Source organism: Crocodylus siamensis, chromosome 7, assembly GCF_052110815.1.
Source record: "Crocodylus siamensis isolate JL-2025a chromosome 7, ASM5211081v1, whole genome shotgun sequence".
In the NCBI taxonomy this organism is placed as follows: domain Eukaryota; kingdom Metazoa; phylum Chordata; order Crocodylia; family Crocodylidae; genus Crocodylus; species Crocodylus siamensis.
In genome coordinates, this window is record NC_143401.1 from 67,518,492 (window position 1) to 67,535,961 (window position 17,470).

Consider the following 17,470-nt stretch of genomic DNA (forward strand, 5'->3'; position numbering starts at 1 on the left):
AGTGAATTCAGTTCAATAATCATTATTATATTGACACTTGCCTTTTTCTCAAGTCAACTGTCATTATTATATTGATGCTTGCATTTTTTTTTTTAATCCATGTTAAATATTAAATAAGTTGTACTATGTTCTTTAAAAATAAACAAACACTACAATTACAAAAATAACCCTGGCAAAGAACGAGTACTTCAGCTAATATATTAATATTATTTAAAATTTTGGAATGTTTCACCTTATCACAAGATTTGGGATATGCAGTCACACTACTTTCACTTCGAGAGAGTCATTTGAAATGGTCTGGCCTAGAAGAGATACTAATGTGGAGATGTCAGTGAATTAGTGTTTTAAAAGAGAGGTGGTAGCCATGTTAACTAAGCAAAGTAGATTTGCAGGAAGAAGTCAGGCAGAAAGCAAGATATATTTGCACCTTATAGATTAACTACATTAGAGATGTATTGCATGACCTTTCATGAGTCCAGCTTCATCAGTTGCTGTAAATGGACATGCATACAGCAGCATATAAAATAGAGATTTGAATACAAAAGACAGGGAAGGGAGGGAGGGAGAGAAGGTAGAGGGATAAAGGGAGGCAGGCAAAAAGGCAATAAACCCATCAAGGGAAAAGGGGTCACAAACCGTAATCCAGAGAATGGGATAAGAATCAGTGGTCCCTGTTTAGACTATACTTAACATGCTCCAGTCTATGGATGATTTCTTGTTCTGCAATTTCCCTGTTCCAGTTGTCTAAGAACAGCTACCCTGAGGTCACTGATGGTTAAAGTGTTTTTCCACAGGCCCATATGTCTTTCTGGAACTGATATCAGATCGGTGTTCATTTATTCTTTATTCCCCAAGGCAAGGGACAGACTTTCAAAAAGCCTCAGCCTGAACTGATTAAATCTTTGCAAGTTGGTCTAACCTGGCTAGGCTGAACTGGTTTGTAACCCAACCGACATTCTCTCTGGACTGAGGAAATTCAAGTACATGCCTGCAAGGCAAGAAGCTGGAGGATGGAGGGGGGTGCTACAGCAGCCCTCCCTTCCCTTCTACAGTACTGAGCTGGTGGGGCGGGGCATGGCCAGGCCTCCATAGGACCTATGATTAGGGAGTGCTGCCTGCATTGTCTCAGGCTTTTCCCTGCTGGCTGCTCAAGGGTTAAGAGTGTTGCCAGCCCCCAGCCCTCTGCTAGCACTCTGAGGCAAGTGGGGGTGTGCAGTGCATGCACCTGTTGATGATACAGAGCTTTTCAATCTCCCTCTCCCTGCTTCTTTATGTTGTCCGCAGCAAACTGACTGGCAAGAAAGCCAGCAGGGGACTAATAACACTGATTACTACTTCATCAGCAAAACAATAGGCTCTCTCCATTACTTCAAACTTTTCTTAAACAGCTTACAGCTGACCTGTTGATTAGCTCCAAATAGCCCTAAGCAGTCCTTGTTCTGTTTACCTATCCCAGTGAAATTGGAGAGAAACACACAGACAGCTCTCAGCATTAGCTAGCATACCATGTGCCTAGGGTCCACTGGGCTGGGGTCTGTGCTGGGGTCATTGTTCTGTTTACCTATCCCAGTGAAATTGGAGAGAAACACACACACAGACAGCTCTCAGCATTAGCTAGCATACCATTTGCCTAGGGTCCATTGGGTTGGGGTCTGTGCTGTGGGAGAGAGGGGATTCCTACTTGAGCAGTGAGGGGTGGAGTAGAGAGGGGTGGTGGGTTTGCCCTGCTGTGGAACAGAGAGCCCTACCCAACCCAGAGAGCATGCCACGATGCTGGGGGTGCCTGGTTTATCTTAAAACACCAAGGGGTGTGGGACAGACATTGCATATACCAACTTGAGGCAAATCAGTTGAGTCTGATATGACATTCAACTAGTTTTATCTCAAACCGGTTTCAGCCATTTTCAAACTGGTTTATGTGCACTGAACATCTGTTCTGTTACAGTTGCCGATCACCTAAACCATTTATGTGTAATGTCTGTCCCTAGCCATAGGGGTCAGCCCATCTGTCCAATGTAGACAGCAGAGGGGCACTGTAAGCAGGTGATGGTGTGCCTGATGCTGGCAGAGTTGCAGGTGAATGAATTTCAGATGCTATAATCCATGTTATTTCATCCAGTGATGATGTGGTTGATGAGAGGATACAGTTGGTGTCTCAGTCCATTGCATGGCCAGTGAAAATGGGAGTCAAGTACCCTTTTGCTTGAAAGATGCCATTTGAGGTTGGAGGGCTGTCTTGGAAAACTTTTGCTTTCTTGGACTTGACTAAATACAGAAAAATACCCTTCCTGTTTTTCTATAACAGAATGCTTATACATATTCTTTGGAATTTTATTGTTAACATGGTACCATGAGATTGGTGCATAAATGTTCTACAAAGATCATTTGAGTACAAATTGATGCTTAAAAAATAGTTGGCAGTTACTTAGAATTCTAACATCTCCCCATTCTTGCCATCTAATTAGATTAGCCTTACCTAAGCTTGTTTGATCTATTATTCTGGAGTAGTTCTGGCATATTATACCCATACTGGTATGAGATGTGTGGTTTTTATGTTCATAGTACATTCAGGTACTTATTTTTAGGTTTCATTCTTTAATCTATTACCCTGCAGGAGGCTGTAATGGAATTAATTTAGAGTTTTGTTAGTAACTCATGCTTTGTACAGTAATAGGAACTTAATACTGATTTATGTACATTTTGAGGATCACCTTGCTCATCTGTTCATTAACAGTGGTGTTAGACATCTACCACCCACAGATGTAACCATATTCAGCTTAATTCTTCTGGCAGAAAGAAACAGGATTTCCTAGTATTAATCATTATAGCAGAAGTAGAAGTTAGTAATCTTATCTAGTGCATTTGATAGGTTTGAACTGATTCAGCTTTTGATTGTTTTATCTCAACAATATTAACATGCATTCTGCCCATAATGCATACATCCACTCATTTTCTAGATCTAGCAGATATCAATTGACTTTAGGCAGTAAGTTTTATTACAGGAAGCGAGGCAAAAGTCTAGCCACACCTAGTAGTCACTCACTCAGTTTTACAGGTTCTTTTTTCTCTTTCTATGCCCTCTGCACAGGGTGAGATTGAGCCTTTGATCTAATGAGTTAACAGCTCTGCAGACGCAGTATTTGGTTACTATGTTTATCCAATTCCTTTTGAAAGTTTAGCTATAAGGAATGCCTCTTCAGGTTGAGATGTACATGAGAACAGGCAAGCATACAAAATAAGCATCATATTTTTCATCTGAAATACAAAACCAGAATGTTTTATTCTTTTAGTAGCACATGAAGTAAGAAAGATGAAGCAGTATCAATCATCTCCATGAACAAATGCACATTTTTTTCAGTGGACTGCACTTTGTCTGGATGTTTTTCTTGAGTATTAGGATGAGCAAATTCTTGTAACATGCAGCCACAAATGGGGTAAAAAGTAGACATGCTCCAGAACTTTGGAATTGATGACCTCCTACAAAAATAAGCAGTCACATATAACAACTACTGACAAGATAGCTGGATGGTAGTAAGTGTTGTCTTTATTTTAAAAAGGCTTATTGGCTTTTTGTTTCCTTAAAACTTAAATACCTAGCAAACTGGTTCTATCTGTAGTTAATAAATGAACGAAAGAGCTGGTTTAAGCCAGCATAGTATCTACAGAAAGAAGCAGGGTCTCAGAACTCTAGCAGACTAGTGTATGTGTTGATAATGTTGGTAATGAATAAAATCTAGTTGACAATTTATGCTTTAAAAGAAAGCTTTGGACTAGGTCTTCCATAAGAGAATGTTAAGAAAACAAGATGGTCCTGAAATGAAAAGCTAAAATGTGGGGAGTAGGTAAGACTGATTTTTCAGTAGATCTTGTGTTTACTACATCTGTTGATTATCTAGAAGGGAGCGATGAGCAGTTAGATAGTAAAAACAACAGATAGCATTGTGCTTAGTCTAAACAGAGAAGACTGAGAGGCAATCAAGTGAATAGGAAAGATAAAGTAGAGAGTGATGTTGTAATTGTGATGATCCAAGAATTATGTGAGAGGCAAGGATTTCTTAGAGTGATACCTTTTATTGGACCAACAGTATAGTTGGAATAAAATTAGACAAGCTTTCAAATAAAAAACATTCTACTTCAGGTCACATATTCGTTATGAAAGAGTAATGCAGAATTGATAAATGGAAGTGCTTTTCCAATCAAACAGCTGGAGATTGCCACTGGGCCAAGAACCTGGTCAGGCTATCACGGACTAAGTTCAGTACCAGCCAGAGTTTTGAAAAAATCAACTTGTAGCAAAACCCCCAGTTTTTCCTTTTTTATTGCATTCCCTCCCCTTCCCCAACCATTTCTGACTTTTTCTCTCCCTCTCTATTCCCTATAGATAAGTATAGGTGAGCTCAAACTTAGGATAAGCTTTAAACGTTTTTATTTTGGTAGCAAGTTTTTGGTTTTGGATATCCAGTTTTATATTGTATTATTAGATTTGTATTGATTTTTACTGTTGTATATTGTATTATTATCATTTTTGTATTGACTTTTATTGTTTCATATGGATATTGTATGGTTTAGGCCTGTGCTTGTAAGTGAACCAAAGTCATGTCAAGTTTCGATTTTATATGTCAAGTCTCCATCTTGTGTCTTCTGCCCCGGCATCCCTGTGTGTTGCAACTGTATGAGTCATGTATTCCCTCCCATGTAAATTGGTTCCCTGATGAATGTGTGTGATTGGCAATGATTGAAATACAGTGATAGCAGGCCTCTACTGAACGGCCTGTAACAACTGGGCCATCACCTCACATTGATTCACCCAGGAGCCATGGACCTCACCCAGGAACAGAGACAAGACCAGCACTTGAAAAACAAAAGACCCTGCAGAACCAGCAACTCTTACCATTACAGACACCCAAAACTGCACATCCCTGCATGGAGCACACATGCTTAGTATGCCAGGGGCTGACCCTTGCCTGGGTATGCCTCCTGTCACTAGGGTCACACAAGGTCTCCCCCTCTAAAAAGGGGCAGTGAAGACAGACCTAGAGGGACGCCCTCTCCATCTGGACCAGCACCATGCCACACCACCTATCCACCCAGAGGCCCTGCCGGCGACCCCCTCTGGACAACACCTGCTGGACCAGGATCCCTTTCCAGCCTGGATAGGTAGATATTACCTGCATACCTCCTCCTACAATTTGGAGTCTCTCTCTCTCTCTTTCTCCTCCTGGACTTCACTGGACTTCAGCCCCTGCACCAAGCCTCTCTAACCCCTGCTGCCATTGTGTGCGTGTGTGGGGGGGGTTGGGTGCAAGGGAACCAATTTGACATTGTGTCACCATCTCCCCTGTTCAATAAAACCAGTCATTTCCAACCCTGAGTTGGGTCATGTTTTACTGAATCCCAGTCCCTTCCCCATCTTAAATTCCAGCCTCATTCTCTCTCTCTCTTGGCTCCAGTTCCCACCCTCTCTGCTAGTTTCCTGATCTCCTCCCAATTCCATCTCCCCTTTTCTGCTACCTCTCAGACTCGCCTTGCTTTCCTGCTGTCCCTGCTGCTTTTCCTGTGATTTTCTGCTGCCCATCTCTCTATTTTTCAGGTTTTTCCCCCCCACCCCCACAGCTTCCCAGCTCCTATTAGGTGTCCTGCAGTTCTCTCCAGCTTTCAGTACCTACTGCCGCTCTTTGCAACTTCTCTAATTGCCCTGGAGCCATCTTCTGGCTCCCCACACCCAGAGCCCCTCTTTAACATCCACACTTTCCCTTAGTCCCATTTTTGCCCCTCCCCATCTACCTTTTCAGCTCCACCATAGCTCTGGCTCCAGTCCCAGACTCTGTACCTGTTCTGCAGGCTTTGAGCATTGTCTTTTAATCAGTTAAGATCAGTTAACCTAAAGTTACTCCCAAGCCTCAGTTCTTCAGCCCAGGCCCCTGTAGTCTACCAGTTCTAATCCTGGTCCTGGTAACTTAAACTCCCTACACTTCTACTTTCTTGCCTTAGCCTTTCCCCAGGTATCCCAAGCACATACATACATACGTACATACATACATACCACAATATCCAACTTAGGAACTCACTTGCATGTATGTGTAGGTGAGTGGTATGTGTGTAAATTAGTGAATACACATATATATACATATATAGATATTGTGTGTGTGGTATATGAATTAGTAACCTGCATATGTGTATTGAATATGCAGGTGTTGGTAACTGCTAACTGATTCTGTCTAAATTTGGTGTGTGTAGTGTGCGTGAACCTAGACTAATTATTTTGAATGTGTGTGTATCTGAGTTGCTAGTGTGCATGTGTATGTATGTGTGTGTGTATATATATATGTGTGTGTGTGTGTGTGTGCATGTATGTACATGTATGTATATGTACGCGCGTGTGTGTGTATGGCATTGTGTGCATGGTATACTAATTAGTGATCTGTGTCTAACTTTTGGTGTGTATAGGGTATGTGCCTGAGCGGGTAGTGCGAGTGTGTATGCCTAACAGGGGTGCATGCACCTAGTGAGTGTATGCTTAATTGATTTTTGTGTGTGCATGTGTAATTGTACACTGCACCCTCCTGTCTAACAGCGCAATATTGAGATCCTGTGCATTGGCCCAAGCCCTCAGGGCAACAAACTCACCCCCACCTCTTCCATCTTCAGAATGTAAATCAATCCCTAACTATTACGGATTAGGAAAAAAAAATTACATGAGTAGAGGGTACCATCCCTGTTTGCTGTGTATGAGGTTTTTGGACATTGCTCTGAAGCAGCTACTACTGGCCAAAATCAGACAGGATACCAATTAGATGGGATGTCATGACCTGATCCAGTACACGAATTCTTCTGTTCTCAGCTAATTATAAGCTTGTAAGAAAGAACCAAGCTAATTTATTTTTTAAATCTGATTGTTCAAAATGAAAATTGTGTCTAAGTCAGTAGAACTCAACCTTTTGGCCCCACTGACCAAATGAGTGGTGTGGGGCTGGTCTATGGACTGGCTCAGGCCCAGTGCTCCAGGATCAGGCCTTGTGTGGCCCCATGTGCCAGGATCAGACCCTGGCACTCCAGTAGTAGGCCCTGAGCTGCCCTGCACATCTGATTTAGCATGCAAGGCCACACTATCCACCTCATGGGCATCCCATGCGTCTGGAAATTCAGCAGCAGAGGAGCAGACCTGTAGGGAACCCGTGGGCCAGATAACACAGCTCCATGACTGGAGCATCCCTAGGTCTAAGCAATGCTACGGAAACTTCTACTTTAGAGGAATCCACTGCATATGCAGAAAGCACTACTAATGAACCCAGTCTTTAACACCCACTGTGCAAATACCTTGGGATTGCAACAGTTCAACAACGTATAAAATTTGTCCTGGGTAACTTACCAATTAACAAACTTTAAAACAAAAAACTTTTCTTTCATGGTATGGAGACAAAGTAAGTAGGGAGGGTTCAGATTGACAAAAAGAACTGCATTTATTTTAGCATACAAAAAATCCCATCTTTAAACAGAGATTCTCTTTAAAAAAAACCCACATGTAAAACAGGTTCTTGACTTACATTTCCTGACTTAAACAGTAGGATACAGAAGTGCAAATAGGAGTGTGCTTTAAGATAAATGACTTCACAACTTCCATAAAGGTGCCTGGATCTTCTCTAAAATTTTGGATCATTTTTTAGTAGACTAATATTTGTTAGAAGAATTTGGGTTTCCCACTGAATGTTTGTTTGAGAAGACTTTAGAGACTGGGTGTGTCTACATGTGCATGAATGTGCTTTTACTAATGCACATTAAATTTAGTACCTCCAGTATGAAATACTAAATTAATGTGCATTAGGCTGTGCTAATGCACAGTAGCACAAGTGCATGCTTTTTGGGTGACGCTTAATGCCTGTTCTACAGTATATTAGCATATCAGCACTTTTTTACATGCTGCTTTAATACACAGTAGAATAGGCTATTGCACATCAAAGTGCACATTTAGACACTCTCACTGATTACTATTTCCATATTGGCTTTAAGTTGTGCCTGACTGCTGGAAGCAGTGAATGATGGCAAAGGCACACATAGGAAACAATACACACAAGTAGCAAAAATGTCTTACCCCCACACAGAGATGTTTAAAGGTATCAAGCTAGTGAATGCATCTATCTGGTTTGCAGGGGGACCACAAATGATACTGAATTATAGCAGTCAAAAAGGTAATAATTATAATCTCACTTACAGTAGCCCTACATACAAGCTAATTTTTAGATATATCACTTCTTCATTTTGTTACATTTTTTGTGACGCAAGGTAGTTGGAAAAGGCAAACAGAGGAATAGTTTGCCAGAGTCAGTTCTTATGTCAACTGGCACCAATATATTCTTTTAATAGTGCAAAAAACAAGTCAGTAGTTTAAAATTTGAAGATTTTCCTATTTCTAAAACAATTTCATTTTACTGCATTTATGGTGCCAGATCCTTTTTACAAATATGCCAAGTAAAATGTTTATGCAAAATCAAATAAATTACTATAATTTTCCATTCTTGTTAAATTAGAATGTGAAACAGATATACTATCTTCCACAATCTTAAAGGGAAAGTAGTTTAAAAAGCCATTATTTTTCTTTGCAGGATAGAATCTTGGCTGCATTTAAAACACATTATAATATGGTAATTCCATTTGTATTTTATTCTTCACAGAAATCAATATGAGCTAGTAACTCTCTATGTTGGCTTGTTGGATACTGTACTTTACATTTGGGACACTCAAGGAAGCTTTCGTCAAGCAGATTCAAACGTTTTAGTGAGGTATTTTTGTCATATATTGTTAACTTGTCCTGAAATGCTGTTTGCAAACCATCTTCTGCTGGCTCCACATTTCCAAACACATGGATTTTCTGGAAAAGAAAGTTTTCTGATGTATCTTTTGCATGCGTGCAAACATCAAGCAGTCTTAAAATATGCCATTTATCTGACAGCACATTTGTATTTCCTAGCTAAAGTCAAACACAGAGCATTAGGGGCTAGAACATTTAAAACACAGTAACTAGAAAACCCTAAGACTTGGGAAGGGTATTGGGTACACTTCAAATCTTAAATGCAACTTCAGAATCATTTTTGGAACTTCACTGAAGCTGGTATCTCTTAAGCTGTGGTTTCTCCAAACTGAAAAGTGGAAAATACATTTAGCACAATCAAAGAACAGCTGAACCATTAGTACCTTGTTCTTTTAACACATAGATATTCTCAGCAGCAGAAGGAAGGCAACCTACACTTACACTACAAAGCTGCAGGAATATGGCTGGCCAATATTCTGCAGTGGACAAGCATCTGGCTGGTTAGCAGAATCTTGTGTCTTGGAGCACCATCCCTGCTTCAGAACAGGGTTGAAGCTTTTCTGGTAGAAACACCATCCCATAAACCTACCCATTGTCCCTATATTAGACTCAGAAATGATCTCTGGTCCTGTTAAAGTTCAGAGGCATTTTGGTATCAAAGACATAAGTAGTTCTTTCCCTGTGTCAAACAGCATATAGCTAACTGCCCTGTGGAGACAGTGGGTGCTGACATATGTAGAAGCCTGCCCCCATCTGCACAACGCCTCCCCCAAAATAACCCAAAAACGTGCTTTACCAGAAGCAGCAGCATGTTATTTTGACCCAGCGCCACAGTGTCTGTTTAGATTGGGGGCTTCAGCAGGGCTTTTTGGTACTTAGTTAAAGCAGATTCAATCAGCTATTAGATAAAAATATCAAAAAAGCCCCATAAAAGTGCCTGATCTGTAGATGTTGGGAAAGCCCAGTGTAACTAACGCGCTGCCTCTTCTGGGTATGTGCTGGAGCACGCCAAGTTTAAAGTAAGCCACTCTTTTGTTCTCCTCCCCACATCTGCAAGCAGCCAGTAAGACAAGCTGATCCAACTGAGATAATAAGAACTTGAACTTGAGCTGCAGAAGCATGGAGGAAATAACATTTAGGATAAAATATTATACACAGTAAAAATATTGCTTCTTCAGTGTCTCATGTCACCTATTCTACCAGTAAGCAAAGGTTACCCTAGTGGTTATGGGACTAAACTAGGGGCAGGTGTGAGGAAAGTCCTGGGTTCAGTCCTGCTTCCAGGACTGTTGCATTTAACATAAAGCAATCATTGGAAAAGGTACAGAAAAAGTCTTGGGAGCAGGGATCAAACACAACACTCCCCTCCCCACCAATACCTCCAATGACTGCTGTAACTAGGTTTCCTCTTGTACTCATCCTGGATCAATTAATTTTGAAAGTTTCCTGCCTCTGCACAAAACAGTTTTAGCAAGATGGGTAGAGACTTCTGCAGGCAGGGCACTCTGCTTGAAAATTAACATGTGGGCTTAAATCCTCTCAGGCTCAGGAGGAATGCTCACTAAGGCCTTCCTCTTCTTGAGCAGATGTCCAGTCTGCTAGGATGAACTGCTGCAGCCCCAAGTCAGACACTTAAGAGATCGTAGACCATCCCTATCCTCAGTGCTTCTTATGGGGAACTGAATGTGCTGTTTCAGATCACATTTTGAGGTACCCAACATTCACCATATATATTGTACAGGGATCCTGGGCTTCTTGACACTTGATTTTGTATCCACTCTGGGGGTCAGTGTTAACTTTTAGGCACTTTATTGGATCTGGCCTTTCAACACTAAATGGGAGATCCATGCATATACTGGTGAAGGCACACTGCTTGATCAAATTCATGCATAAATAACCAAATACATACTGAAGTCTCCTTGGCCTTGAGCAGCTCCTTAAAAACTTTATTCAACTGATGTTGCAAGTTTTGGCGATCAAACTTTTCATTCTCAAAGTCAGTAATACACATTTGGATCTGGAAAAGTCAATAGGATAAAAATGAATAGTTGCAGAGGTAGAACTACTGAGTAAGAATTTACTCAGGAGATAGTTTCAAATTTCTTTTGTGGTTGCAAATCTTAAGTTAAAATGATATGTTTAATGATTAGTCTGACAACAGGGGTGGGGAAAAAAGTCTCTCTCATAGTCAAGCAATATCAAGTTACTGACTTCATATAAAGCAGTTATCTAAATCTTCTTAATGTTAGATCGGTGCATGCCTAATGAGAAAACTCTCCCCTAGCACATATACAAGTTTAAAAGGACAGAAGGATAAGGGTTTTCAAAAAAAAAATTACAGTTTCTTGTAGCGGACATGTATATAATTGCCCTCGTTTAAACTAGTCACCAAAAAGCCTGGTAGGAAATCCTCCTTCATTCATCTCAATAGAATTCTTACCAACTTCAGTGGGACAAGGGGAACTGGAGAGGAAGGATTTTTTAAAATCATTTCCATCTATAAGTTGGAACTTGTCTGGTTGCTTTGAAGTTCAGTGATATAAATGGCATTGGTAGTATTGAAGTGATATTGTGGCTGTAATGGTTGAGGAAATATGAAAGAGGCAAGAATTTTTGTGGATGGTATCTTGTATTGGACCAATTACATGGTTGGGATAGACTTAGGCAAGCTTTTTGGTATCACAGTACTGCAGAGACCTGAGGAAGGGTATTATGATACCTGAAAACTTACTTAAGTCTATCCCAGTTGGTCCAATACAATATACCAGCCACAAAAATCCTTGCTTCTCACACAATGGTATTCTTCTTCTTTTTAATAAATGTGCTATAGATCAATGGCTGTGTAGAAAAATAATTTGAAATCCTGTTTGACTATTAGCAAGTGACAGAACAGTTTATGGTAGAAGCTTTTGCTAGAAAGCAGAAGCAACTTCCATCATTTTGTTTTAAGCAAACTAAAAATGAAACACATGTGAAGATATGAAAGGTATCCACATTGCCAATTTAATATTATGATCAGTTAAATCTGAGTTTGCAAAATTATGAGTCTTTTAATATTGTACATATTAATATAAAAACAACTGGAAGAAAAATTAGATGGCAAGAACAATTTAGAAAAATGCAAGGGATAGAACATTGAGATCAGTGTTTTATGAAAACAACAGATTTTCGAGTGCATTGCAGGATTCAAATTGAGGTTAGCTGATGGGGAAAAAATAACATATTAGATTTTAAGACAGTGCAGTTCATGTTTATATTTAAGCAGCTAACTGTGTTGCCCTAGCAGTATCCTCTTAAATGTTGTTCCGTCCATAATTACGGGTTTCCTTCTGAAAATCTGCTGACAAAATAAATGCTATAAGTAAAGAGTATAAAGATTTGTTCTTTTTTCTTTAAAGCAATAGCAAAAAAAAGAAAGTTATTTTATAAAGTAGCATAGATCAGAATCATTCTGAAACTAGATACTTCACAGTCTTAAAAGCAAAAGTGATTTACCTGAAGCTTTCACATTATGCCTAAGCCTGCAGTTAAATTAAAATTACCACCAATAAAAGTGCTGTAGACTATGGCAATAATAGGAAAGGCAAAGATTACTTTGCCACGTGGAAAACCTACCACAACAGTTTTTAACAAAGGTTAAATGGGTAACTTAAATTATAGAATTTTTGTAGCACACCTCTTCTCTTTCCCTCAGGTAATAAGTATTATATTCATATTTGAATCTTTGTTCTGGCATGTATTTTACTAAAAAACTCTCAATGTCAAGTATCTGCTTTCATTAACAATACAAGTTCTTCACCTGTACTTCGAAGAAGCCACATTTTAAAAAAGTCTTTTGTGTATAATACAATTAGAAAGAAGAGTCTCTCTCTTTTTCTTAAAGCACGGTTGATATAATTTTTTTTTTAAAAAATGAGCAGAATTTAAAAGGTGTAATTTGCTACCTGTTGTTCTAATGAAGCTATCCTTGTGTGTTCCTCTTGTTGTTTGAAGAGAGATTTGTGAAGAAGTTGTACCTATAATTAACAGAAAAAGGAGCTTTAACCAAGTTCCTCACATAATTAAATCCTCCAGAATTACTTTAAAAAAAATAAAAACAAGGCTGAGACAAGATGTCTCAATAACACCAGCCACTTCCTCTCTCATATCATAGTCTACTCTTCCTCATGGAAATGAAATGTTAGTGGGAAGACACAAATTTCCCGAAGCTGATGAACACAGTGACTAAAGACTGATTTTTTTAAAATTAGACATTTAATTTTTTTATTCACTTACAAAATTAAATTTAAATTAGACAACCTTAAACAATATTAAAGCCCAAATGGAATATAAAACCTATTACAATGTAATAAATCTGTAAACCTGTACCTAAAAAGTCCAGCCACTGAAACAGGGAAGTCACTGGCTAAGCATCTACAGTTGAAGCCAGCTGAAGTCCTAAATCAGGTCCACAGCAGTAGCCTCTTCTGCAGCTGCAGGGAGAGTATCTCCTTTCCTTTCCATTTATTTCAGCGACTTACATACTTGAACAATAGGGAGTTGATTGTCACCAGCAGTGATATGTACGTGTATGGAAAATGTATGTACAAAAAGCTCAGTTCCAATAACTCCTGTAGGCTAAGTACAGACATTCGGGGGTATTAATCAGTTCAAAATGGCTGCCCAATATCAGGTAAGTCAGGATGGAGGCAGCTAGCTGTGGGGTTTGGGGGTCCAGCAGGCTGGAGGGGATTGAGGGTCTGCCAGGGAACTGAGGGGAAATGCAACCCACAGGTTGGGTAGGGGGCAGGTGAGACCTGCAGGGGATAGGGGGAGCAGGTGGGGTGGACCCACCCCCGTGAACCTACACTGTGATCCCTCCCACTGGGACTTACTTGCTCAGTTCCAACAGTGGCAAATGCTGTTTAAAGCAGCTGTACCTGGAGCTGCTTTTGGGATGGGGGCTGACAGTGCTGGCTGGGTGGGGAATAAGGGGGACATGGGAGGCATAAAATAACCCAGTGCAGGGGAAGTGAAAGGAGCAGCCCCAGGGCTGGGGCCAGTGGCTCGGTTTTCCAAGTCCTGGGGTTGCGCAGAGGAAGTGGACAGAAGAAGTTCCAGGCACCAGTTTGATCTAAATCACATGATCCTGATACTACATAGATCCAGGTTTATCTTAAACCAGTTTCTGCATTTTTTTCTGATCAGTTCGTGTGCAGGGCACTTGTGTTCTGTTACACGTTTAGACTGATTGCTGGTCACTGAGACGGGTCTGTAGGGGTAAGGTCAGCTCTGGGACAAGCTAAGTTTAAATTGGGCAGCCATTTTGAATGCAGTTTAACCTCTTGAATGTCTGTACTTAGCAATAAATTTAGGCAATTAACTAAGCTCTACAGACTTCCTCTGGTGCTAGAGAATCAACCCCCAGAGCTAAGAGTCATTTGCATCAGTTATTATTCTATTGTTCATGTCCACAATTATTGATCAAAGTCCACATTTTTTACAGGCTTTAGTTCAAACACCCCTGCTGCCTTTTTTAAGAGTAGGGACACTGATACACGAGACTTAGAAGGCTGCTGGAACACAGTCACTGCCATGCTCCAGCAGACTCGATTAATCAAGTCTGCTCTGATGCACTTTAATTCCAGCATATTGGAGCAGCTTCCACATTCATGTATTCCTATTTGAAATTTCTGGATTATCTTGTGAAGCGTGTATGCACACTTAGTGATAACATTGTGAGGCACCCTATGGCACCCTTGAAATGATCTCAAGGCATCACAGGGTGCCATGGCACCCTGGATGAGAATCAGTGTTCTAAGATGTTCACAGCTGGCTAGGGTATTTGTTAAAAAAGACTATAAAAGCTACGTTAACTGATATTAAATCACTCACCTTTCACAGGCAATGCTTCAATTGAAGAATTGCTAGGGGGAAAAAAAGTAATGAAGTTCTGCCTCTAAATGGCACCCATAACCTTGGTGATGGCCACAGTATAAAAAACTCTAACCATTCATGGTATGCCAATATATTAGAGTAGAATAAAAATTGGAGAACCTAGTGAGTGTTCAGTGGTGAAACCAGATTGAAAGTCATCAATTACTCCTCTCCAGATAAGAAAAATAGGTGCACTGGTATTTGCCTCAGAGAGGTACCTAGATATTCTATCCAGGCTATTTTTAAAGCTAGCATAAGAAAGAAACTGCAGGAGGAAATGTCACAAAGCCCTCAATTAGTTTATAGGTTTTGATTTGCAAGGTGACTGACTTTGTCATCCATTCAATAAGAGAGAGTGCTTTAAATGTCTGTGTAAAGATGTAACACTTAAACACAACAAAATAGTTTCAGACCCTCTTTTGTACCTAGAGCAAGCACCTCTTAAACTCTTACCGTTTAATAATGAATTTATGGCCATGTACTGGATCCACTTACCTGAGACAAGAGATCTTCACTTATCCTTTTTTCTTTATTGAGGTGTTCTCTGATAACTTCATTCTCTTGCTTTAGCCTGTGTATTTTATCTTCTTTTGTTTTATTTTCCTCTTCTAGAGTCTGCATTTCGAAGTTCCGCTGTGACAGCTGTAAGTTCAAACTCAATACTTCTCGCTTTGTTTCTTCATATTTGTGTTTGAATTCATTACATTCAGATTTCAGCTGGGTTACAGTTTGTCTTTCAGTCTCAAGATCCTTCTTAGCAGTCAGTAAGAGTTGGTCATAATATTTTTGTTTTTCTTGCAAGTAACCTTCACAAGTCATGAAACAGAATAGTTCAGAAAACTGACTTTCTCTGACGATGACTAAGCTAGATTCTGTGCTGCACCTGAGGGCAGGCTGTCCGTGTGATGGACTACTGCCAGGCTCAGATTAGCCCTCAATTTCAGTTTGAACAGGCCTAAACAGGCCGACTGTACTGTGGTCATGTCAGAAACCCCAATGTATTAATTTGTTTATCAACCTGTATTGACCTCTCAGCTGTTATATCTTTAATAGCTGCTCCTTCTATGACACGATAATTTGTCACCAGTACCATCATACCTTTACCCTCCAGATTTTTGGCACTATCAAGAGAAGAGTTTCTGTTTTCCTCCAGCTTAAATTATGAATTCCTCCACAGCAAGTGATCCAGTGCCTTCCACTTTATCGCTCATTACCTGTCACCAGCTACGAGCCAAACTGATTTAACTCTTATTTCTCTCTGTCATCAAACATATAAAACTTCAGGAATCAAAACTTGCACGCACCATTTTCACTTATCAGGAATACATAGAAGCTCAGTATCAGCACTAAGGCCGTCTGCCTGGAGAAGGAAGATGCCCTATCGCACTGGTTCCACCTGGGTTTGTTTTTGGACAGTTCTTGTTTTCCATAAAGGACAGAAGCTTTATTGAAAGTTTAGATTCTGCAGAAGGCAACAGCACTTACTAGGGAAAACTTCCTGCTTACTTTAAAATGAGGATTTTTCATGCTGCTGCCACATTTGTTTACCAGTATGGTTGGGCTGTATAGAGCAGTAAGATTTTTTACAGGGATACTGTTTTGGGTTCTGCTTTGGGGCTCTATCATATCCACTTCTGGTTTGTAAAGTAGTAGTTTTATACATTTAAGGCCATTTTGGTTCTTGTTCTCTCTCTTCCCAATTTATTTTCTTCTCTCTACACATCTTATTTCCTCTCATTTGTCAGATCCAGAGGTTGTTCCCAACCCCATACATTTTTCCATCTGTGAAAGACATCAGCAGTGAAATAGCTAATGTTAACTTTTAAAGTGTTGCTATAGTTAACATCCTAGTGAGCTTAACTGGGGAGAGGAAAGGATTTTTCACATTTCAGAACCATGAGCTACATGCAAAGGCAGGAAGAGAATACTATATAGAAAAAACAGTTTAATCTCTCTCACTGTTGTTTAAGCCAAGAGGTCTAGAATATTGCCTTTCCCCCGCTGATTACAAAAATGGCGCAAAGGACCCCAAAATCCATACAATAGGCTGGGTGATTGGTGCAGAGGTGTATTCCTGAAACTGGTTATGCTGATACATCTAAGCAGACTGCAGGTAGAGGATGAACCTAGGCACCATTGTTCATATGGTGTGGACATAAGTCAAGTTTTTAACTGAAAGGGCCTCTAATTGTTTGGATCCATGGTAAAAAGTTAGCACGGACATATCCAGATCATACAGCTCTCAGTAACCGAGTCACAGTTGTTCATGTTCTAAGATTTGTGCACACACCCCTGACTAGTCACCTTTTATAGTATGTATTCTAAAAAAGAAAGAATAAATCCACACCTAGCTAAAGAATCTTTAATGCATCTGCTACCCAGCGGAAGAGAATAATTTGCAGGATAGGTTACCTAATGTTGGCTTGCTGTTAAGAGAACTATTTATGCAAACAAAGATGGTTACCAATTAAACAAAACATTAAGGAAAATTCAGTTCTTCTCCAAGTTCAGTGGCTGAATTTATAGGTTGAACTCAGCCATTAGCAGTTAGCTGCCAAGAATAAATCCTTTAAAAAGATCAAAACAAAGTATACGAATAACAAGAAATTCTAGGGATTAAGCAGAACAGAGCTAGGCAGCGGTGAACTCCTGAGCAAAAGTATTTTACTTACTGGATCCTTTTTTCCCTGCAATATTAAGGAAACAAAAGGAATAGGAAATTCTTACATTCTAGCATTATTTTTCTTT

General features: G+C 39.9%; 1 protein-coding gene across 2 annotated transcripts in view; it reads right to left on the reverse strand.

The window, feature by feature from the left end:
- Positions 1-7,195: 7,195 nt before the first annotated feature.
- The window catches only part of CEP55 (centrosomal protein 55), a 28,235-nt gene continuing 17,960 nt past the window's right edge, over positions 7,196-17,470 (reverse strand). Inside the window, exons 6-9 of one of the 2 annotated variants that reach the window (XM_090058084.1) lie at positions 15,218-15,528; positions 12,751-12,822; positions 10,716-10,823; positions 7,196-8,866 (exon numbers count right to left, since the gene is read on the reverse strand). In XM_090058084.1, the coding sequence (XP_089914210.1) occupies positions 8,657-8,866; positions 10,716-10,823; positions 12,751-12,822; positions 15,218-15,528 (701 nt within the window). In that variant the 3' untranslated portion in view covers positions 7,196-8,656. The remainder of the gene's footprint in view (positions 8,867-10,715; positions 10,824-12,750; positions 12,823-15,217; positions 15,529-17,470) is intronic. The other variant, XM_090058083.1, reaches the window with a different exon arrangement.